Source organism: Leuresthes tenuis, unplaced genomic scaffold, assembly GCF_036924035.1.
Source record: "Leuresthes tenuis unplaced genomic scaffold, fLeuTen1.0.hap1 SCAF_21, whole genome shotgun sequence".
Lineage (NCBI taxonomy): Eukaryota > Metazoa > Chordata > Actinopteri > Atheriniformes > Atherinopsidae > Leuresthes > Leuresthes tenuis.
In genome coordinates, this window is record NW_027325375.1 from 22,797,331 (window position 1) to 22,822,355 (window position 25,025).

A 25,025-nucleotide genomic window follows, 5' to 3' on the forward strand; every position below is an offset into this window, starting at 1 on the left:
GTCTGAGTAGTGTATGTTAAGAGATTATCCAATCGAGAGGCAGTATATCAATTAGTTTCAACGCTCAAAAGCTTTATCTGATTCTCAACGATTCCTGTTAAAGCTTAAGCTCACTTTCCAGACCTATGGAATAGCATCCTGTAGTGTATATTTGGTCTTGGAAGGCCTTCACACAGCAATGGGCATGCAGTTTGGAATTCTAAAAGCTTTTGTGTTTCTGCAAAAAAAAGTAAGCTTTAATCATTTATAAGGATGCTCTGGTGCTCTCACGCCTCCACTAACCACAATCTAACAGGGTATATTCATAAGAAACAGATGTATCTGCACAATTTATCTATTGTACTGTTTACAGGCCTGCAGCCAGGCTGGTGCCAGTCCTTGTGATTCTTCTATCACTCTTCGGCTTTATGTTTACCAGGAGGCGCAGGCACAGAGTTGACTGTAAATGAATAGTGTCTCACACTGCTGAAGCTATCACCCACCCGCACAGTTCACCTCCCTTCGCCCCATCACCTTTTGCTGCTCTTCAGAAACACCTCCTCAGACATACCGGGCGTGGTCACACACGAAGGATCGACGCGACTGCTCCATCATCCTCGATGCTTTAAAAGAAGAACGTATGATCATTTTTAAGTAAAGAAAAGCTTGGTTTTTCTCCCCAATTTGGACAGAGTGACGCACAAACTGTTGCTTTGTAGTGATGAGGTTGAGAGAAAAATTCCTGAAGCTGTTCTGCAAACAGTAAAGAATAAAACACATTCTAAGAAGTTTAATGGTATATACCCATCTTTTAATTAACAGGAATAACTCAGTAGAGTTACATGTGCTATTATGTTTAGCTAAGTTAATCAGACCACTCTCTTTTAGCCCACTTGTACGAGTTATTGACTCAAGTATATCTTATGCTGCGATACTGTTGACTGTGTGAGAAAACAATGAAGACATTCAGCTGCTTCTATCTTTCTCTGAGGTAGATCATCGTACAAGTAAGATATATTATTTGAAAAGTGATTTTGTCAGATAAAGCAGGTTATAAAATCAGGATTTTATTAGCATAACAGCGGTCTGGAATCCCTTTAAGTGTACCGCGAGCTGACATGAATCTTAATAGCCTGCTTTTCAGTCACGTCTGATGAGTGCTGCTGTTTGACATGAAAAATATCTTTTTTTAAATTTGTTTATGAGAGCAGTTTTATTTGGAACTCAGCTGTAGCAATGCACACTTTACTGTAAGAAACAAAGAATATCCCTTGTGTTTATTCTTTGTTGTTACAGGCTGGATGGGATCTGTGATGTAAGGGCAGTCAACCGAGGCCAGATTGAGATTAACTGATTATTTACATACAAAAGTTATTCGACAACCAACCAAATAATCTGGCTGTTACTTCGGCTTTTAAAGATCCATTTTGTAAGACTTTGATCGGACTTTGCAGACATACATTGTGAAAGTCTGGTTTTGGTCGGTGTAACACAATAATTAGCTTTTTTCTCAGTGTCGTGTAAACATACCGACTGTAACTCTGCATTAAAGCTCAGTTCAGTGTAATGTGGTGGTTCTTAATACTTCATCAATTTATGTCATGGCCCTCTGATTTCCACTTCAGCGGTTTATGTTAAATTGACCTATTCACTGTGGAATACGAACAGAATACATTTTCCCTTTAAAGTGGCATCACTGTCATGCTGTGGATACAGTCATTAAACTCAGATTTACGACTCTTCAGTGATATGAAAGCATAGAAAAAATGTGCTTTGTTAGTTATTTCTTTGGAACCTATTTTTTTATGCCATCAGGTCAAACTAAAACAGCCATGGGATTTTAGTTTGTCTTTTTTCCCCAACGATCACACCCTGTTGGTATCATCCTCCTGGTCAGAGCATTTGCCATCGGCCCCATGCACCCAGATCATGGTGGTGGAGCGCCGACTAAAGTGCTCCTGAAGGGCCACATGAAGTTCAAAAGTGCCACCCATCTGTCACTTGAAAGGAGTCTGTCCTAAAAGCACAACTGAGACAGAGGTAGTAAACAAATGTTATATAGGAAACGTGTAGGTCCAGTCTTGTCCTGCGGGGCACAGACTGAATGTAGCTCATCTCCATTGTGATCCCCCACTGTGAGCTGCATTAGCTTTCACAGGCCTGACACCCGAAGGTGGTGGGGTTTTCACCAGGCTGCAGTGAGGCTCATCCAGAACCTTTTTACTTTTTAGCGGATGCTGCACATGACATGTAATGTTCTTGTTATTTGTCGATACTCAGCTGGCAGCAGAACCCTGTACCAATTAATGTGTGACAGGAGATGAGAGGCAGAATGAGAGCGAACCGTTACGGGTACAGTTCGTTGATTGTTTCCATTTGGAAAATTCCCTTTTAAGGTCTCGCTTTATTCAATGAAAAAATGGCTGTTAATCAAATTCCTGGCTTTCTTTTAATTGGATAATTATTTACAGTTAAAAGGGTTTCGCTGATAATAAAGAACATGCAGTGATGAAGGTTCCTCGTCCGAGTTTTACCTCCATTAGTTCATTATTGTGGTTTGTGTGTTGCTGTATTTTCATCAAACACTGACTAAATTAAAGGAGGCAGATAGCAAAAAATGTCAAGCTCACTGCCAATAGTTTGAGATTTTTTTTTTAACCCGGTTGTATAATGAAAACTTAACATCAAAGCAGCCCAACAAACAAAGAGGAAAATTACAAATCCAACACAAAGAAACATACGTTTACTCTATTTGTCCGAGCCCAGTTTAGTTTTGCGACCCCGCAGGAGCATGGGAGGGCTTTCCAAGGCCATAACAGTAACTCTGCACCCACTCAGGCTCTGATCCTCCTGGGTGAAAGTTGAGTGTCCCCATCCCTTCCCCCGCCGAGCTTCCTGATTCATGATATTGGCTTGATCCTCTTGAGATTCGAGGGACAATGGCCCCGCGCTGAGAGACTCCTTACTCCCCAAACATTTTGAAGCCAGAGTCGGCTTAACACCATCCTCTATTCACAACACTCACAAAACTTATTTTAAAACATTTACAATGTGGCAACAGATTTAAAACACAAGAATTATCTATATACAATTTGCATGTGCAGTGTTTCACGAAGGCTTATAAACTAGTTTGCATTTCTGGGTTTGACATATCTCTGTGGGTTTTAATGGTACCCGAGGATTTTTCACATTTAATATTGGCGTTGCTTGAAAATTAACTTTAAGCTTAGGCTCAAACCACATGTATGTTAAGCTACGGTGCGTTTTAAATGCACATTTTGGAGACCTGCAGCTGTACTAGAAACAGGAATTTCCACAGACCCACTGTAGCATGTTCACCAGTAATCCCCTCATGTCTAAAGCTGACTGTAGTGACAGTTAAAAACTACAATGTAAGTGTAACATTATCTCCGTAAAGCTGGTTTTCATCCTAGATGTGGATTATCTATCATAACTCAGCTCTGACTCCGCTGTTACACTACATGAGTTATTTCATTATAATGAACCACAGTGGTTCTCTTATCCCCCTTCTGTCTCTCCTCCCCCCTTTGCGTTGCTTGCAAGGTGAGACGAAGATCAAGGGGCTGCGTGTTGATCCTAGCTCAGGAATGGAGAGCCTGTGTGTAAAAAGTCTGTCTGTAGACAGGCCCGGTCCTGCTGGAAGCTCCACAACTCCCACACACACTCTGACCCTGCGCCCATTCACAACTGACTGCCATTTCAAATCCATTGAGTCTCTGGGAGCAGGATCCCAGCCCTGCGAATTGTAAATAGCATACATGCACATGGAACTATCGCACAGCAGACCCCGTTTGGCAAACAGATATCGAAACAAGGGCTTGTTGTGGTCTCTGTCTGCTTCAGAGACAACACGACAACACCTGGATTGCAGTTCCCGGTAGAACAGTGGGGTCAGCCGTATTAGCTGCACAAGCTGCAAGGTCAAGGTCTGGACGACAGCTCAGCATTGCCTTTTGTCAGATTCAGAGGGAAACTATACGTTACTTTCCCACAGCTGGCTCGGCAGTGTATCACTTACACTGTGGTTCATATTTGAGGAAATCAGGCTATGAGCTATGTAACATTAGGAAGCTTTTCTATTTCTCTCTTTTTAAATTTCTTTTTAACAAAACACATGTTGAAAAGTATTTGTGTCTGCATCTGAAAACCCACAACATCCTATCACACTGTATTAGAACGCATATTTATTAGCTATCATATGGCGTCCGCACTGATCAATGAAAGATGTGTTTGGTGTTGCAGTGAAGTTAGAGCCTCATTTGTATTTTAGAGTGATCGCAGTTTCAAATTTGAGTGAAAATGATATTTCATTTGTGTACATGATGATGACGTTTCCATTAAACATCACCTCTGGAATAATTTTCACGAAGGCAGTTTACGTATAAATGAAAGAGTGAGCAAGCAGAGATTTACCACAGCCGAGTCGCTGTTGTGTTTCCAGCGCTGAAGAAGTATGAGAGACGTGAACATTTTCAATAATTATAGTAGAATGATTCCATCAGCCCTTTCACCCCCTCAAGGGTGTTTGGAACATTTCTTATATCTCATTTATCTGTATTTGTTAAATCTCTTCAGAATAAAATTTAAAAAATTTAATAGATTTCACATAAATGTTTCAATGTGGCATTTTAACTCTCGATCTATTATTACTTAAATTGTTTCATGCAAAATCTGATAGAGAACCTTATTATTTTGTAATATATCATTTAAAAACTTTTTTTCAAACTATGTCATGTGTAAAATGATTGTTTATCTACAGAAACGTTGTTGTTAGATAAAGAAATATGATTCTAATCTAAAACATAAATTCATACAAAGACGGTCAATATTCTAATATCAGCTCTTTAGCAGAATTACTGGTGACACGATGATTAATGTGAAACTTGATAAGTCGTGACCTAGTATCCTTTCAGGAATCTGTACTGGAGTTTTATAATAATACCAGAGACACAATAAAATGTCATTAAAATAAGGCCAGTGTGTGGACTATTCATCATTACGGATTCACTGTAAGTCATTCCAGCTCCCTGTGGAAATATTAAGGTGCAGTTTCGGAGTCTTTACGGCTGGTTAACAAAATCCCCGAGCAGCCGAGCTCTGGTCCCGGTGCAGCCAGCTTTCTTATGCTAATGCTGGTCTGACATCAGCAGTGAGATCAAAGCAGGGCAGGAGTACTTTAGAGCTCAGTCAGCCCCCACTCAGCTCATTCACTCTCCTCCACTCCAGCCTCTCTCATACGCACACGCGCGCGCTGACCGACACCGCTCTGATACACACCATGCGTACCTGTCCGGAGCCATTCTACCACCCCGTGCTGGATTTTACGAGTACGTCAGGCTGATAAGGACACAGAGAGCTGACCGAAAGGATATTCCGACCTGCTGAGATTTGACTTTTTCCCCCTGGCTTGCGTTGGTTTGTTGAGCGAAGAGAGCAGCGCGCCGCGGCAAAGGTGAGCTGAAACTCTGGCTGGAGGAAAAAGTTGCCTGAGACCGGGTGCCTTCAACACAAAGGGGAATAAAGTGTGTTCGTTGAGTTAGAGATGAATTGTAACTAAGTATCAGTTAATTTATGACAGGATTAGCACGAGTTTGACCTTTTCCGACATGTGTCCACAGATGCATGCGAGTTTATTTTAAATTTTTGAAAAAAATTGAAATACATTTAAACCTGCTTCTAGATACACGTCCCAGCCGTAGAAGAGACTTTTAAAGACTTTCCCCAGGAGGGTTTTTGTATTTATAAGCGGTTATAATAAATGTGTGAGACTATAAAATAGTTTAACTCAACGTTAGTAATCCACTGTGTGTTGTGCCTCGTTTATCTCAGCTTGATGAGAGACTATGAATTGTATTTTTTTAAAAAACAGACACACATTGGATTGTGTAGCTTTATTTGTTTAAACGAGAACTGTTCGGGCCACTTTGGTCACATGTAAGCGTAAAGCAGTTAAATCCTTAACTCCCGTTTTTTCATTGATAATCAGTGATAGGTTAATTGTTCTGTTATCGTAACTCACAGGCCGGACACTGGAACTTGAAAAAAAAAGCTACCACACGGGTCGCTCGATTGGTTTCAATTGGCTCATTTGAATAATTAATATCAGCGAGTTTCACAGTTTCGGAGTAGCCTCGGCCAATGAGCACCGGAACTGGCGCTTCAGAGAGGCCTATTATCAGCTACCTGCGCTCTTCACGCCCTCGCTTTAAGCTCCCTTCAAAGGAGTCTCTTATCAACACCTCGGAGCACTATCAGATAATGCCTCTGATGCGCTGCCCTGTCCCCTGACCGCAAATCACTGTCTTGATCTGTGTGCTGGTGTCCCACTAAAGTGAGCCTATCTGAAATTCTTAGCATTTTTTTCCACTGGTGACACCAAATCGAATTAAAGGGGCTAAAACACACTGCTCGATAGGACACGGAGATAGGGGGGGGTGGGGGGGGGGGCTGTTGTCCAAACGTGTCTGCCTCAGAGTTTAGCATTAGTTCACGGGGTTGTATAATCTGTAACCCAATTAATCCTGTCCTCTAAACCTAATTTGAGCAATGTGAGGTCCAAAATAAATCAGAGAAAAATTAAACAGTGATTAGGAAATAAGAAAAGTAGTTGAATAAATGACTGAAACTCCGAATGTTTAAAGAAGCACGGAACTCTGTTTGTGATCAAGCTAATGATTCTTTTGTGTCTGCTGTACTTGTTTTAGCTTCTAGTGTGTACGGTGAGTTGCAGAAGGAGCTCTTACTGTGGATTTTCTTTACAGCATGCTTGAATGCTTAACAGTGTGTTAGCGGACGCCAAGGGACTTTTCCACAAAAGGCCTGCTCGTGTCCAAGTTTGCAGTTTTGAAATAACGTGTGAGGTTGTTGGAGAGAGAACTAAAACAAACGCTCTTCCTGAACTGCTTAGTTAAATTGGCTGGACGTAATGTTTCACCTGTTTTTTAATAATCTTTTTGAGATATAAACATTGTGAGGTTGCAGAGCACAGATTTCCATCGTTGGCTTTACAGCGAACACATCGTATTCAACAACTCATCGCAAAACATTCCAACTGGCTCGCTGTGGTCCTGGGCAGTCATTCATATCATTTCCATTATTTATTCCAGGATTTAGCAGAGGAGCTGTGCCATGAGAGCTGACCTCTGAGTTTGAGCCCAACGACCCTTTGTTTTTGTGTTCTGTGTGAACTGGAGCTACTGTTGATCATGAGGAGCAGCTCTCACATCCTGCCTCTTGGTGTGCTCACGGCTCTGCTGCTGTCTCAGGTCTGCTCGGGCATCAAATGGCTGTAAGTATCTCCGCCATCTCCTTCTATAAGCCTATTACCATTTTTACCCTGCTTTGCATGTGAACACCATTAAAGAAGATGTTGTAATGAGGGCAAGTGATATTGTTTGCATGTTTTATGGAGTGTAGGAACCGTGGCAGCTTGGAAGTGGGCCCTAACATTCTCCAAGTTTCCGCTGTGTACAGTGTGCATGTTTATCTGATCAGCTGGACACTAAATTAGCTGGTGGTTCTTTAGCTTGTGAATGGAAATCTCTTTATTTTACTGTTTTTTAATGTAGCCCGAGTAAAACGAGACCCTGTGCGTGTTTCAAATCTGATCGCAGACAGAAATTAACTCCGACTGTACAAGAAGAAGAAGAAGAAGAGAAAATAAAACGAGGCGGCGTCTTGGTGGCGTAGACAGCGCCAGTGTTGTCACGTCTTTCTGTGTGTAGTCTAGTTCGACCTCAGATCGTAAAAATAGTTCGCTGGAGAAAGAAGCTGTGATGCTGTAAATGTTGATCGCTTTTACGGAGCACCACACTGATTTCATTGTTGAGTAAAAGCAAACAATAATTTTCACAGTCATTTTGGAAAGCCCATAAAATTTGCTATTTTAAGGTCGCTTTTTTTTGGACGTGTTTGTTTCATTTGTACGTTTGGCATTTTTGGAAACACTCGGGACTTTGTGCTCTGTGTGTTGTATTGTCTGAGTTTTTATCCCTTTTGTTTTCCATCTGATCACAGTAAAAGCATATCTTTTTGCTTGGCTCTACCAAACATTTCCGTGGACTAAAATCTGAATGAGAGGTTGTAATATTCAATGGGAACACTTTAGCAGATGTGCCTGTAAGAGCAAGGATGGCATGTCCTAAATCTAACTGAGAAGTCTTACAGTCTTGATAATGCACAGCGGTCCAATGCAAAACAGATGCAGCTGTAAACACCTGTGAGTGCTGGGTTACCACAAGCACAGCAGAGTTGTAGCTTATCGTTGGGCACATAGTGGCGGCCCCATGGCCCCTAATGCAAAACAGGCCAAGGTGGAGGCCGTGTTGCTTGGTTCTCACGAACTCTCAACAGAGTACAAGACTCAAAGAGCAGAGATCAGAGCTAACCTGCCCTCCTGTGCTTTCTCTATTAAGTAAATCCCCAATAACTTAGAATAGTTTAAATCAAATGTGTGCACGCTTTAATAGTCTGTAAACAGATGATTCACGTCAAAGTGAGGCCACAGAGGATGACGCTTCCTGTGGAGGAAAACTCAAATGATGAGAAATCTACACAGTTTCTCATCTGTGTAAGGAACTGAATTTAGCAAGGCTTTTTTTTTGGCACATCTTGAGGCCTCTCAGTGCTTTAACAAAAGAAAAACCCGGTGCCAAGAAGGTGTCACTTGTATTTTATGAATCCACAGCTGACTTTCCTTTGAGAGTTTCACTGTGATAAGATGGGTCTTTGCTGCGTCGCATGCCAAAATATTTCTCTGCCGGAGGCATTATCTGTTTCGATTTTTCAGTTATATGGTAAAAACTTGAAGTGTATGTACACTGGAAAAATCAATTTGCTGACACAACACAGCAAATAAACTCACAGATTCCCTTAAAAGTGATTATTTCACAACTTGATGTAGCAATTAGCATTTTGTTTCCATCACCACGATACGTGCATTATAATGTATACTGACCAAATGCTTTGGACTTGTCTTCTCTCCTTGTAGAGCACTTTCACACACTCCTGCCTCTTTACACATCAACCAGTCCCAGCACTGTAAGCAGCTGCCTGGTATGGTGTCCTTCCAAGCTCAGCTGTGCCGCAGTAACCTGGAGCTCATGCAAACCATCATCCAAGCTGCCCGCGAAGTCAAGAAAACATGCCAGAAGACCTTCGCTGATATGCGCTGGAACTGCTCCTCGATTGACATCCCTCCTGACGTCCCAAAATATCGGCCAGACCTGGACAGAGGTATGAGCATTAACAGTCTGCGATGACAATGTGCATGGTGGTTAGAGGAAAAGAGGAGAAAATGTAGGTTTTTAACAAACTAGAATCTGGTCTGCTTTAAGATGACACATTCCCTTGTCTTTCCACTTTTCTGCTGCCAGAAAAAAATATGCCAAAATGAGCCCCCCCCAGGGACTTTTACTGAAGCTGTTATTTGGTATAGTAATTGGTTTGTTATTTCTGAAATCCACATAATTCTCAGGCTTCACGCTTGTTTGTCCTGTAGTTTGACCTAGCTGCTTCTACTGCCAATAAGACCTTGAATCAGACAGAGATGGTTGTTGTGCAGTGGGAGAGGGCAGAGGAGGGCTGTACAGCACTCCCTGAAAACGACATGGCTGCCTTTGGGTAAATGAACAGCCTGCATTGGACAGGAAATGGCTCATCTCTGTCCAGACTTGGCTTTGATCTAACCAGCCCACGGTCATACATGATTTCTTCCCCTACTTCCAATTGCTCCCATGCTTTAACATATGTGCTCTCTGTGTATGCACATCGCAATCTATTACATCAGCGCTCACTCTGCATTACAGTGTGAGCCGTGATGTTTGAAAGATGCATATTTTGCATCGAGTTTCTTTTCAACTGAGACTAAAGAAAACTAGAGTTTAAAGGAGGAACAGACCAGACAGCAGAAAGGTTCAACATGAAGAAAAAAACTTTGTGTGAGCTGAATTTTTTTTTTGCCCTTTCCTTTCCTGCTGTAATTTTTTACATTTATTCGAATCTATTCTGACAAACATCAGTCAAAGCTTTATATGATGAGTTTGAAGCTAACACATTAGTATTCAGCCTTTTACAATAAATGATATTGTAACAAAACTCTGTGTGAAAATGTGCAGCTTGTGACAGAGGTAGGTTTCTCATAACTGATTATTATAAATGTAAGTATTTATAAATATATACTATATATACTTCAGTATTTCATACATTAAATTACTGATTCTGTACCTAAAACTGCTATAGTAAAAGGCATTTAGCCAGTTCATAGATAGAGTGATTGATCGTATTGGAGTAATAATAATATAGAGGTTTGCAAATTTTCTCAAATGATAGGATTAACAAAGGACAGGGTGAACGAAATAAACAAATAATAGTAGACAACAGGTTAAACAACATATTATATCTTATATCTGTAGTATTCTCTTGGAACCTTTATAATTAGACTTTCCTTTTCTGATTTCATCAGGAACAAGGGAGGCTGCATTTGTCTATGCCCTGTCTGCAGCAACCATCAGTCACACCATAGCGCGGGCGTGCACTTCTGGGGATTTGCGGATGTGTTCATGTGGTCCAATTCCTTCGGAAATCCCAGAGCCTGGCTATCGCTGGGGTGGCTGTGGTGACAACCTGCACTTTGGTTTGATGATGGGCTCCAAGTTCTCTGATGCGCCCATGAAGATGAAGCGCTCAGGATCACACGCCAACAAACTGATGCATCTACACAACAGTGAAGTCGGGAGACAGGTACACAGTACAGACAGATAATTCTGTCTTAAAACAAAAGGAAACACACAAAGAAGTTGCCCGTAAATAGTAGGTTAATCTCCATGTCTTTATGTCTAGGTATTGAAAGAGGCTCTGGTGATGAAGTGTAAATGTCATGGTGTGTCTGGGTCCTGCTCCATAAGGACTTGCTGGAAAGGCCTCCAAGACCTCAGGGAGATTGCCATGGACCTTAAGATCAAGTACCTGTCTGCAACCAAGGTGGTTCATCGGCCTATGGGGACACGCAAGCAGCTGGTTCCCAAAGACATTGACATTAGGCCGGTGAGGGAGAACGAACTGGTCTACTTGCAGAGCTCCCCGGACTTCTGCACCAAGAATGAAAAACATGGCTCTGTTGGCACGCAGGACAGGTGAGACTACCAGGGCGCAACACTCGTTTGACAGTTGAGCTTGGTTCATGTTTCCTCGTCTACAAACGTGCCGTGCACCTCTGTCAATGTTTATACCCGTGCAGTGGTGTGTCTCTGTCGGCCCGCAGTTAGACTCAGAGCAGGTATGACCACTGAACAGACAGACCATTCACGGACTGACACAGCATATAGCTTCAGGCAGACCACAGCCTGTTACCTTTTACATGTTTCATTCTGCAGGATTATCATACCGCTTTCAAAGTTGGATCAATCACAGCTGTTGTGGCTGTATTCACACCATAACTTGTTAAATTTGTGTGGAGGTGCGTATGCTGCAACGTAGCACTGATCTAATTTTCAATTAGATTTCAATCTAATTAGTTGACTTTTAGCATGTATGACAAAGAAGTGGACATTTGGTCAAATTGATACTTTGCCATTATTTGCAGTTAGATTCGTAAGCATGACTCACATCAGCAGCAGACAAAGAGGAAATGACCAATCCTGACTGTCTGTTCATCCAGGATGTTGACTTAAGTGAAGTGCTGTCATTCCGAGTGGCACCATTTATTTTCCTGGCTGGCTGATAACAACCAGTGTACCCTGAGAGTGTGTCGTCTGTGGCTTGTCTGAGCATGTGCCATAGAAAAGGCCACTGTGAATGTAGTGCCTGGGCTGCTATCTGAGACAATGACCAATGTGGTTATTCTTGGGACTGAGGGCACTCAAGCTGATATTGTTTTGAGAGGGCAACAGAAAGAGGGATATAGTTAGTGGTCGTCCAAAGATAAAGGTTTACCTACACCTTTCACTTCAGTGATCTGTGTGAGATGATGCTGCTCTGTGAGAACTGTGCAACCAGGAAACCCTTAAGTCTGAAGGTCTAACCTGGACAACCAGCACCAGAAATAACACTAAAACACAGAGCACTTGTAAGCTTGTAAGCTTATTGAATTTCCCAGGATTTTGGAATTTGGAGTAACATCTCAGGTTTTATTATTTTGTTTTGGACTGCAGGGTACAGAGGCACTAATCATGAGGGCATCCTGAACGTTCTCCACTAACTCTGTTAACTTTTCCAAACCTGATCTTAGTCATTATGCCAGCACCACCCTACCGCTGACTTGTTTGCTTGTTTAACCAGAAACACTCTACTTGACTAGATTACATGCAGTATTATGCACCCACACGCACCATAGCAGGCTTTAACAGCACCAAAATACAATCACAGTTGTGTTAAGCTTCTGAGGAGCAAGGGATTTTGTGGGTTGTTAGCAATGTCATACATCACATGACTGTCAAATCATGTGTCCCTCAGCCTTATGCCACTTATCACAGATAAGCAGGACAGGCTTCACAGATAAGCAGGACAGGCCTCATGTCAAGGACACTGCTCAGTGCATCAACTGCAGTCTGATAACGTGACTGCCACGCAGTCTACACCACTACTGCTTTATTTCCATTAGCGTCAAGATAGATTTTTATCGCACAAGCTTCCTGTCTTGCACGATCACATGGTCACAATATCGTCTGATTCTCGCTGATTTTTTTACTCACGAATGGCCTTTTTTTTCATACTTCAATTGTCTTGTGCCACACCTGAGAGCAGAGGCAAAGCTGTATCAGTTTCTCTTGTTAGTGAGAGAAGCTGGGACAAGGAAAGTGGCTTTTAGCAGCAGTTCCTAATAGATAAAGTGTGATCACTGCTACAGAAGTGTGTGTTCACCCTTTGAAGAGCCTGTTCTTTAATCTTAAATTACATTATAGTATCTCCCCTTAAAATTTGCAGATGTGAACAATCAAATATGTACTGCTGTACTCTTGCTCCTTACAAACTATAAGTGAGTGGGGGTTTTGCCAGTTTCTCCAGATGTAAAAAACCTGTCTGACACTCTCGATGACTCCCGTCCCTCCTCCTTGTTCTCATTCACTCCTGCAGGAACCATTAGTTCAGCGGCTCTCTCACCCCACTGGTCATTAACACTCTGCCATCATAAAACAAAACAATTATGTGCAGAGGGCAAGCCAAAGAGAAGGAGGGTAGTCCTGTGTATTCAGCGTGATTTATGACAGAACTATTCTTTGCTCATTCAGGATGCCCCAGGCCTCTGGAATGAGAGGCTCAAAAGCACCCACTGCTCAAAGACAACGAAACAAAAAGAAAAAATGGAAGAAAAAAAATGTTTGGGATAAAGAGTGCACAAAAGGGTAAACCCCAACAGTCAGTCAAGCCTTTTTAAAAGACTATTGTAGACTCCTGACAGGCTGCGAGATCATGCAAAAGGTTTTAGAAAGAAGCCGTAAACTTCATTGTGTTGGGCAGGAAAGCAACCTTGAAACATCTTTGCTTTCATAGCAGCTTGTTCGGACCAAATGTGCTTTTCTTTTTACCACCTTCGCTGGGAAAATGTATTATCGCCACACAAAATGGAATAAATGTTAAAATAGTATCTTCTGCTGTTTTCAGGCAATGCAACAAAACCTCAGTCGGCAGCGACAGTTGTGACCTGATGTGCTGTGGCCGTGGCTACAACCCGTACACAGAGAAGCTGGTGGAACGCTGCCACTGCAAGTACCACTGGTGCTGCTACGTCACCTGCAAAAAGTGCGAACGGATTGTGGAGAGATACGTCTGCAAATGAGTCGGTGCTTCTGCCGGCCCCACCAGCATCCCTCTACTTTGTGGCTACAGATTAACCAAAGCACTACAATACCGAGAAGGCTTACTTTTGTCTTAAGCTTTAGCATGCGTATCTCAGCAAGAAGTGATCTTTTCTTGTGCAGTATCATTTTTGTATGAAACTCCAAACTTCCAATTGGGCTTCAAGGTTTTTTCCTGCACATACCTGGACATGGAAAGTGTGGTGACGGTGCAGGTTGGTTGACGTGAACGCCACCATCCTTCTGGGTATTTTCTTTTTCATGTTAATAATTATAATCCCCCTATGCTCCCGAAAGGGATACACAGAGTCAGTTTTATCATATCTCTAATAAAAAGAAATAATATTGGATTCTATGCTGGAGGATTCTCCTGACTTATGTTTGACTCCATTCCACGGAAATCAAAGAGTTCTCATGGATCCACTTTTTTTTTTTAAAGGTACCATCAAAACATTTTTCTCCTCAGAAATGGAGAACAGAGGAACACAAAGGGAACCTCAAGTACTTTTCAATCATGGAACATTTTTGTGGTTGATGTTTTGGACTCTGAACATGTGCCCTGTGTGAATCATGATGTGCCTGCCTCCCTGTGGATAGAAAAAAAAAATTAAGAGCTTTGTGAAGTGGAGCATTATCTCCTTTTTGTCTGACAAGCAGGCAGTTCAAAATATATTATATTTTCAGAGCATATGAGCTGAACTCATGGATTTTGTAAACCACTTTTGTGTGGATGTATATACTGTTATTTTGTATACTGAAATAAAGAAAGAAGTATTTATAAAATAATCCTTAATCTCCGAGATTTATTATTTTTAAACTGAGTGTCACTCAGTTTAATAAAATCCCAATTAACCAGAGCTTACAGTACAGTACAGTGTATAGTAGTAGTGTGAGTCGACCAGCTCAGCACAGCAAGTAATGAGTTGAAGGGTTCAACCTGTCAGTCTATTGGGATAGCGCTCTGAATTACCCAAGCCCTGGGAAAGTGTTTGGACATTCCAGCTCCTCACAAAGGCCATTGCAAAAGGAATTATGTCACTCCTACCACAGTTTTCAACCTCAAAACACTCATGTTTCTGTTACTCAGAGATCCAAGGGACAAACATTAAATGCAAGGCAAGTCAAGTCTAATTTGTTTCAAACTTAAAGGCAGACTTCCCCCAGTTGGGGGACACTGACATATGACTAGCCTTGGCTAAGGCTGTTCCCATGATTTTACACTGACAGAAAGAGTTTTGGACGATGTTGAGCGGTGACTCCCATGATACATCACATAACCATCCTGCACATGAGGCTCACTTGAGCAGTAACATATCTTGACCTGAGCCTGCGGAGGCACAAAAACTCCCAAAACAACCCTGCATATTTTACAAAACCAAGCTGATGGGAATGTTATCGCCAGTCTTTTAGATTTCACTGTCTATTTTCATGATGCTTAACTTACTTCGCAGCTGTCCTTTCCATTTAATTGAATTTTTTGACTACAAATGCAGGTTAAGTAGAGCTGATTTGGAAGATCTATTTCAGGTAATGAGGAGACATGTGACTCCAGATCCAAAGACGAGACCCTACATACAGTATCTTATCTAAAACTCCAACTTCGAACCAAAACGTAAGCATGATAACAACACAAAAGGGGATTGTAACTAAATAACAACTTGTAAGAAGTCATATAAGAACAAAGTTTGATCGACGCATGCTATCCAGCAACAATGTGGAAGCAGCAGCGGCCAGAGAGACAGACAGCTCACTGTGGTCTCTGGGTTTGGGGGCAGGGAGGATCTGCACTGCAGGTGAGGGGGAGGCTCCTCCGTTTGCACACAGGCCTGTCCGTCGACAGCCTCAAGGACTCTTCAGTCACTGGCATTCCTCAGCCTGGCATTTGGAGAAAATAGGTTGAGTTCACCCACTGCTGCCTGTCACTATGTTTACCACGACAGAAATACAAAGCCTCACCTGCTGATTGTGGACTTGCACAATGCCCTCAAGCCATATAAGAGGTAATGCGTAATTGTTTTGAAACAGATTCATAACTTGTAAAATGTCCTCCAGAATGTTAGAATTTTGATAAAATGTTGGCAGTGAGGGCATCAGATAAAATCTCACCCCAAAAATGTAAAAGAAATGCTACAGGTGCAGTTGTTCTTGTATAAATGTTGAAACTGACAAATTCTCATAGAATTTGTTGCACACCAAAACTGTTAGAAATGATCTAATCTAAAACCTGAGCATGACAATTAAGTAGTTTCATCACGCCTCTAAAGATTAGATAGTCTTCAAGTCTGTCCTGCTTTAGTGTGGAAATGCTGGACGTTGCCAAGTGACCCTCTGAGCAACAATTGTTATCATTATGCTGTGAAACTATTCGACTGACCTCAGACTAACCCTTCTTAAATTATCGCACTTGGAGATAGTTCACACAATAACACGTTTCATGTGAGCCCTGAATGTGCTACCACAATGGGAACCTGTTGTTATCAATACTCTCAACATTATTCCATTTTCATATCTGTCAACACAAAGTCGTGATGGAGTGTTAAAAGTAATTATGTATGAGCTGGACATCTATGGACTGCCTGTTTGGCCAGAACCACTTAAAAAATATATTTCTTTAGAGTCTTAAGGACGTTTATGTCAGAAATAAACTAAGTGCTGCTGCTGTTATGTTTCCTTTGACTCTTTCTTTCTGTCTTTGTCCAAGTGTCTAAGTATCTTTACTTGGTTGGCGTGACCCCTTGCTCTGTGGGAACTGCCCAGTAACAGAGGAGGAAAAGAGGACTTTAATGGAAAGCAGTGAAAATATCTGGGGTTAATGTCAGGCCGGACAATATATTGCCAATTGCTTTTGTGCAGCCTGCAGTCTAGATAACCAGCTCTGAATGAGGCAGACAAAGAATTTGGCTAGAGTGGTAAAGGCTTTCAGATGTACTGACCCGTACTGTAAATGGACTTTAGTGAACCCCGCCCCCACCCTCACTATCCAGCCTTTAAATAGGAGCCCAGCAGTATGTGCTGTTAAAGGCCAATTTTGTTTGAGTGTGTGTGTGTGTGTGTGTGCACATCCTCAGGCATGTTGCTGGGAGATAACAGATCATGCAAAGCATGCACCTTTCTAGATAAGGACAAACCAGTGGACGGCTGAGAAACAGACAGTGACCACCAGCAGTTTATGGTGCCCACCCGGAAACTAATTTGGCTTTTAAGCTAACTGGCTGTCAAAATAATTCCCAGAGCACTGACTGGTAATGCCAAGAGAGATCACATTTCTTCCATGCCAGCCACTCTAAATTGGTATAAAATCCTCCTTATAACATATAAAGCCTTTGTAGCATAGCTCGATCTTACCAGAATGAACTTGTTCTCTATAAACTCACATGAACTTGTAAGCACAGGCTTATTTGTAGTTCCCAGAATATCCAGGACCAGAATGGGACTCAAGAGTCTTCAGTGTTCAGACTCCTTTCTTTTGAAAAAAAAAAACACTGACATCATCTATTGTTTTAAGATGAAGCTTAAAATTTCCCTATTTTGAAAGAGCTTATATTGAACTCGCTGATCTGTTTCTATATGCTCCATCTTATTCGTATTTTTACTTTCACATTTTTTCTATTTACAAATTACTTTTAGAAATTTGGATATTCTTTTAATCTTTGACATTATTTTTAATTTCCACACTTTGTATTTCGCTTTTGCTCTGTAAAACACGTTAGGCTGCATCTTTCTTGTTGAAAAGTTTTAGATAAATAAAATTAAATTGAGTTGAGTGTCATTATTGACAGAAGAAACCAAATCAATCAAGGCTTCACCTTTATCTTTAAAAACTCCTCTACTCTTTCACCGACATCCTCCTGAAAACAAATCTTGGAACAGATGTAGAATTAACATCAAAACGGAGTCTATGGAAATATTTTCTTTAATTAATCTGAGTAAGACAGGCCCCTGTGAAAGCAGTGTATGTTTGCACCTGATATTACAGTTTATCCGGATTCTTTAAAACGTTCTTTTCCTTTAAACACTGTGACTTCTTTATTTTTACAAACACCAATTTCAAAGAGGAGTTAAGCTAAAGTGCTGGTTATTTTTTTGAGTCAAGCAAATCCCAGTAAAACTATAATTCAATATAGCACACAAATCAAGATAGTATACGTGTAACAACAAAGATTAGCACGGTGAACAGATCAGCACTTTAAGTTCAGGTTTCAAAGCTGACAATAGCCAGATTAGACTTATTGTAATGATTGTGATGATTATCTCGTGTAAACGAGAACATCGAACATATTCCTAAATTAAATCGGGCTAATAGTTAAAAGTTCCAATTTTGAGGTGAACGCTACGAAAATGTAGAAGCACATTAGTTTATGCAAGTTAAAAAAACATGAAACTTTGTTTATCAAATCTGCTGTGGTCTTTACATTTAAGTGGAAATTAAAACACCACAAAAGATTAATTTATACCTCTAGAGATTTAAATATCTAATCTGTGTTAATGTGTGTGGCAGAGCTTTAGTATGAGCTACCAAATGAAGGGCAGATGAGAAGAGCCACGGAGGGGCAGAGAGTGAGACTGAATTAACATGAATAAAAGAACCAGCAAGCTAAGTATGCTGGGAAAAGTAAACACTGCTCCGTGTAATCACAGATCTGGCCAGAGGGCCGGCAGAGCAGGCTATGCCCTCAGCCGAGGAGTCAACAAATCCGGATGAAAAAAAGCAGCTAACTAACATTACTGAGAGAGGTTAAAGAGGGTAGCTGCATGGTTTTATTCATATGAAGATCTGTGAAGAGGCACCGTGTTTACCCAGCGTCTGGCAGAGTTAAACTATGTAAACTTACGCATATAATTCAAGGAGACAATTCAGGGTTGCAAACGTAAAGATGACCTCAGTTACGATGTTAGAGGCTTTTAGTCTGATGCGCATGTGTGTGTGTGTGTTCTCTGAAATTGTTAGTAACTGGAGAATATGGCTGAGGCTATTTTAGCTGCCACTGACTGGATAACTCCTACTGTTTTAGGCCAGTGAGAAATTTTCACCTCACCAGGAGCATTGAGATCAGCCATGATGATCTGATAAATGGAGCTACCCCCCCCACTCTTACCACAGTTCAGTTAAGGCATCTGGCAGATTGCCTTTGCAAGGCATATCATCACCCTGCATGAAGAATTATCCCAATCTAAGAGGCAGCTGTCACGCAAAGTTGCTCATGTCATGTGAAGACATCAAAGGAATCTGCTTAATGACATATGAGTAATGGTGAGTTATTAAGGAAAAAATGAGAGGAAAGGGGTGATGCAAGAATCATTTTCATTAGCATTAGAATGAATGTTTTTCCATTTGTGAGTAGATGCAATGGAAAGACTGAGGTTAATCTTCTGTCTTTTGATACATCTTCAAGATTTACAGCAGCCTTTCATGTCACTGATGTTCATTGTTAGTTCATTTTTTCTTCCTTATAGTTCTGTTCAGTGAGGCACGTATTTCATGAGCACAATATTTAATAAGGAAAAACAACATTTGGAATAAACGAAGTGTCCCACGTTGTACTTATTTGTGAATCATCATTTGTGTGTTCTTTTGTTTCTCTGTCCAGTTTTATAAAATAAACACAAGTGAATATTGTTCGAGAGAGACTTTGATTGTCATTTATACCGACGTATTAACAACAGATGTGGGTCTTCTTTATTTCTTGAAAATAATCTACTCTTGCTGTGACTGTAGCCCAAAGATTATATGAAAGAATTTTCCTTCTTTCTAGTTTTTTTTACCTTATATCAGTGTACTCAGAAGGCTGTTGCTCAACTTTTAGGTTTGTTGAAGCATTGTGTTAAGCAAGACTTCTTGAAATGAACACTGAAGCACGAGGACACGTTCAGACCTAAGTGCTAAAATTGCACCTCAGCTTCCTCACACACTTACAGTTCCTGAGAAGCTAAACTAAACATGGCTTACACACATGGCTTACTGCATAAAGACCATATGAACTCAGAGCACGGCTCAAATCTCCCCGATCTGCTTAAATTATCTAAATGAATGGCTAAGGCTTAAAATTCAGACGTTTCTTATTTTCCTGCAACTCAAGCGCATCACAGTAAATCAGTCTCTTACCCTTGCAAAACTCTTAACTTGTGCGCTCATTTAAAAGAGCCATATTTTATAGGAGGAAAAAGCAATACATGTAGCAAGGGACTCAGCCTTATACACACGCATATTTATTTTATTTTCTCTTCCTTCTTAAACATTGGGGTGAATTTGAAAGGTAGCCAGATTACCCCCTTAATTTAATTGCTTCCATATTTCTCTGTCGGAATGAGCTAATACCATTTATTTGGCAAAGACCGAGTTGGATAGGCCAGCAAAGCCATTATCTGTGCTTAGCCTTGTTTGCAGCACTGGCTTGATTTGTGAATTGTCTGATTGGTGACCTGCGTTATAGGAAAATTAGTCTTTTTTCAGCTTAAGAATATCAAACTGGAAACTATGTGCTACCATCAATCATCAATAACCTGCTACTGAAAGTGAAGCTGGTGCTGAAATATTTAGAGTTCTACTAAATTCACAGGCCAAATCCGCTATCATATTTTGCTGGTATGTTACTCTGAAGCTTTTACAACCCCTGGCAAAAAACTATGGAATCACCAAACTTGGATGATTTTCATTCAGCTTTTTTTTCCCCCTCTGTCAACACAGAGATGACAAAACAATTCATTTTAATAGCTGAACATTAACATTTTGGTTTAGTAAAAAATACCAAAAAAAAATGTGATAAAATTATTTATCATCATCATCATAAATTATTTTATGATTTTTTTAAAAATGTTTTGAGATGAAGTAAAAAAAAATGGAATCAACATTTCTAAACCAAAAACCTGCATTACTATAAATGGAAATGAGTTTTACAGTTGAGAGAAAGTGCTTACAAAGCTTAACGTGCTTTTTCACCTGGCTGATTGATGGGAAACAAGGCCCAAAAAGAGAGTTGTCAGTAGAAACAATGGAAAGTATTGTAAAACTCTTAAGAACTTAATTCACTTCAGACTGTGGCAAAATATGACTGCCTGAAGAAAACAAGCTAATTTCCATAATCATTGATGATATGGTGTTTGTGTCCAGTAAAAGACCAGGAGAGACAGCAGTCATTACCTCTACAGTAAATGTCCAGGTGGACACTGAAACTTTGGACACTTTCATTCCATTAATCTAAAGGCGGTTTTGTGATGCTGAGCTCCTTTTACACATCTTGCCACAGAGCAAAGGATGTTCAAACTTTTCCTCAACCCAGTAACATGGCCAGCAAATACTCCAAAACTGAAATTTTATGGTGAAGACTGAAAAAAAGGTCCACGATGAAACTAATAAAGCTGCTTTATAAGAAATTTGAAACCTGATTGATGACGAATATTGTTTTCCTCAAATAATTCAAGCTGTCAGACAACACAGAGGAGGTGCAGCAAAACATCTGTGAATTCTTTTATGTACATTTTTGTTTCCATGATTCCATGATTTAGACATGTTTACAAAGCCAGAATGTTCACCAAATTAATGAAAATGTTTTGTATTCATTAAAATAGCTTTATGAATGTGAGTAACACATGAAGTATTCAAAAGTTTTAACGCTTTAAAAAGTTATGCTTTAAATAATGTTAGCTGATCAATACTTGTGTCTATCTGGAGTTAGTTAATGTTTTTACACTAAAATTTGATAAGATATTACAGCATATAAATGACAAGTGGCTTAATCTGTGCTTTTAAACGATGTTATACCAGAAAATATTGTCGTTACAAGTTTAAATTTTCAAATAATAAATGAGCCAGAATTATCTGTGCAGACACTGGCTTCAAAAAGTCATCCTTAATAATAATCAGTATTACACTGATCAGCAGGGGAAGGTTTATTTTAAACTAGCGTGCACTTTCATACCAATGACTAAGCATTCAACTTTCCTTTGGTTCTTAAGAAAACTGCTGTATTATTTCTGGCATGAGTTGTGGCGTGAACACAAGTCTTAGCTGGGCAATTAAATCTAGGATGTTGTCAAGCAGACACTGCTGCAACACTCGAACTCAACTCTTCTGGTTCCAAACACAACAGGGCTAGGAACATGTTTCATCTACCAATTAACACCAAGTGCGTGTGGTCGCATAATCCGGTATCGATAAATACCCGTGGAGGAGCTCTCATTAAACCTGCACTGATGCTTCGCAGCAGTCTGTGTGGTCCTGTTTAGGCCTCTTGATGAAATGACAACCATACAGCTGGAAGGTATAAATACAGTCAAGATGCAACGAGAATCAAATCACACAAACCGCATTTGGAGGTGCTCACGAACACATAGGACTCCATTGTTTGGGTCGTGATGAAGCATACGTTTGTTCCAGCTTAGCCCAGATCATAATCAAATCAGCTTAATTCCAGGTCAACACGCCCCACGTTTGATGTCGTAAACAAAGACGGAGAGAACGTCTACAGGTAGAAAAAGTCCCAAATGTTCCACAGTAATAACAACATGGATAATAGCTTTTTGTTATACTCTAGTAAACAAGCAGCATTTTGGACATGGCAAACACGTTTTCTTGCTACACTGACCAGGAAGGATGAAACTGAGACAAATGATAACATATCTGACACTGATGGAAAGCAGAGAAGAATGAGCAGACATTGAAAAATAAAGACTATTTCAGTGACACAACAAGTCATATTCTTATATAATTTAAGGAATGTGTGCAATAAGATACAGTAGATATGTTAATTGTCACACTGTATAGAAATGGGCTTCATTATGAAACAATCACACATTCATCATACAGCATGCACAGGGTCAGACATTTTTATCTCAATTGATGAACAAAATGTTGGTAAATATCTACTAGACTCAGATTTAGTGAGATCGTGGAGCATCACATCCTGTGCAGCTTAAATGTATTCCACAGAAATGCCACACAACCTAATATTTTCACAGACAAACTGTTTTGTCTGGAGACTCTTCCTGTGCAGAGACGCCGCGGTAAAGACTGACGGCCGACTCTGACGAAAAGGAAATGGCTTAATATTCTGGCTGACCGAGAGACATATCAAAAAGAAAAGAATTTCATTTTGTTCAGCACAAAAAAGATTACTTTGGCCATGTAAACACTAAGAAGTAATTGAGCTGGTAATACTTTAACAGGACAAAAGACTTTTGAAACAGTTGTTTTTCCTTTTTAAACAAAAAAATTATTTTTAATGTAAACAGTTCTAATAAAAAAATGTCTTAAACATTTACATGAATCAATTTGTTCTCATTCAAAGACAGAGTGATGAGGGGCTGGAGTACTGTTCACTAATATAACTGTTCAATTCATTTTTGTAATGCACATTTCATTATTTCCCCTGCATTAAAATGAGGATAACTGACAGAAATGATTAACAACATTATCATAGGCCCAGGATTTCACTATCAGTGCGTATCTAATTGAAAGTCCACAGAGAAGAAGAGTGGACGAACGCCTGAGATCTTTTAAGGAGTCACATCAAGGCCCATTTTCCAGTCTGAGACAGACAGCACCTTAGGATCTCACTGCAGGGACGCAGACTTGGTTTATTTTAGTTGTATTATTTCTAGATAAAAAATAAAAAATACAAAAAAATACAAGAGTATGTCTACATGCTCTCTATCTTTCACAAACACTACAGCATGAGTCTCTGCAACTGACAATACTGAAAGAGAACAACCGCATTGTATATGTGGGTCAAGTTTTTCTCTGAAGAGCAATGACAACAGAGCCATTACAGGCAGCATGTAGCTGTGAAGGGTTAAAGTAATTAGCACACATCACAGCCTGCTTGGGAGCACATTTCAGATGTGTTGCCAGGGGACCCAATCCCTCCTCATTTCTCCAGCTGCCCCTCTCATGGCCCTGCTGGAGGCTGCACATTTCCAACTCATTCCAAATAATCAAATCCTAATATTTACTTCTTGCTTTCAAGCTGAGGCGGAGCGGGAGCTCGGTGCAGTCTGTGCACAAGAGTGGAGGTGGCAGGAACTAATGCCCTCATTAATTCTAAAGAAGGAAACAAACATTTGTCCTTTAAGGCCCTGTGTGACTTTGGGGAGGGACGCAGCTGCAGACAGACATGTTTGTATTCTGAATGCGTGTGTGTGTTTGTGTGTGCATGTGTTTTCATGAGTGTGTGTGAGTGACCCAAGCCTGCCTGTTAAAGTAAAAAAAAAAAAAAGAATGCAGCCAGTTTTATAACCTGCTACAGACACTATTGTTTCAGTGCACAATATACGGTGCAGTGCAGATTTAGGTTGAGATTTCACTGTCGAGCATGCGTGTCTGCATTGGTTTTCATTTCAAATCTCACATCTGTGTCACTGGTGCTCAGTTTTGTATCGACCTTGTTTGGTTTTTCTTATACATACAGTTGCTGTTGTTATGATGGGACTGTGATGGGAAAAAAGAGCCTGCTAAATTAATGTAACGCAAGAACACCAGATCCTATTCAATTCAGGTCTAAAAAACTACATACAGCAGATGAACAGTTTCTGAAAGTGATGTCCTTGAGAAAAATGAAAAAAAAATCCAGTAAAGACCTGACCTAAGAGATTCAATTCAATTAAACTTTATTCATAAAGCGCAAAATCACAGCAAATGCCATCTCAAGGCACTTCAAAGACACTGTCCAATTCAAGCCATTTACAATCCAACACACTGTAATGTAATAATAATAAAATCAAATCAATTCAATTAAAAATTAGTCCAATATATACAAAGTCTGCGTTGCTATGGAAAACAAATTTCATTGAAACTGCAATCAATTTCATTACCAGACATCTACCATAATGCAACAAAGGATTCATGTTAAATAGTTATCATATGATGAGTTAATGATTAAGGGAAGTTTTTGTTGGCTGCACCAGTATGTCATGAACCAATAGAACAACTATTTGTTTACTGTCTTTCAGTTGAGGTTTAAGCACATAATTGTCCAACTTGTCATAAAACTTGTTTTGTCTAATATGATAAACTCCCCTCCCTCTGCTAACCAGACATTTTCACTTTAGAAATTAAAAGGAAAACACATTTGACACATTTCTCCTCTCTCCTATCTCTTTTCTTTTTTCCTCAGCAGTATATTATGTGATTGCCAGCGTGGTTGGAGAACAGTGCATTCCGACACGAATCTGTTCCCTGAAGCATTTGCATCGCAGTTCTCTTTCCACAGCACACTACGATTCACAGCTGTGCTGTGC

The 25,025-nt window shown here is 40.3% G+C and overlaps 1 protein-coding gene across 1 annotated transcript; it reads left to right on the forward strand.

Moving 5' to 3' along the window:
- Positions 1 to 5,200: 5,200 nt before the first annotated feature.
- Positions 5,201 to 14,579, forward strand: wnt11 (wingless-type MMTV integration site family, member 11). Its single transcript, XM_072374390.1, has 6 exons — positions 5,201 to 5,452; positions 7,107 to 7,288; positions 8,990 to 9,234; positions 10,463 to 10,740; positions 10,840 to 11,132; positions 13,600 to 14,579. The coding sequence occupies exons 2-6, from the start codon at positions 7,206 to 7,208 to the stop codon at positions 13,772 to 13,774; spliced, it is 1,074 nt and encodes a 357-aa protein (XP_072230491.1). The 5' UTR covers positions 5,201 to 5,452; positions 7,107 to 7,205; the 3' UTR covers positions 13,775 to 14,579.
- Positions 14,580 to 25,025: the final 10,446 nt, after the last annotated feature.

Excerpts from the sequence above, each read along its gene's own strand:
- wnt11 (XM_072374390.1), top strand. The coding sequence starts at position 7,206 with ATGAGGAGCAGCTCTCACATCCTGCCTCTTGGTGTGCTCACGGCTCTG. Across the intron at positions 9,235-10,462 it reads TCGGCCAGACCTGGACAGAG|GAACAAGGGAGGCTGCATTT; the intron begins GTATGAGCATTA and ends TGATTTCATCAG. Across the intron at positions 10,741-10,839 it reads ACAGTGAAGTCGGGAGACAG|GTATTGAAAGAGGCTCTGGT; the intron begins GTACACAGTACA and ends CTTTATGTCTAG.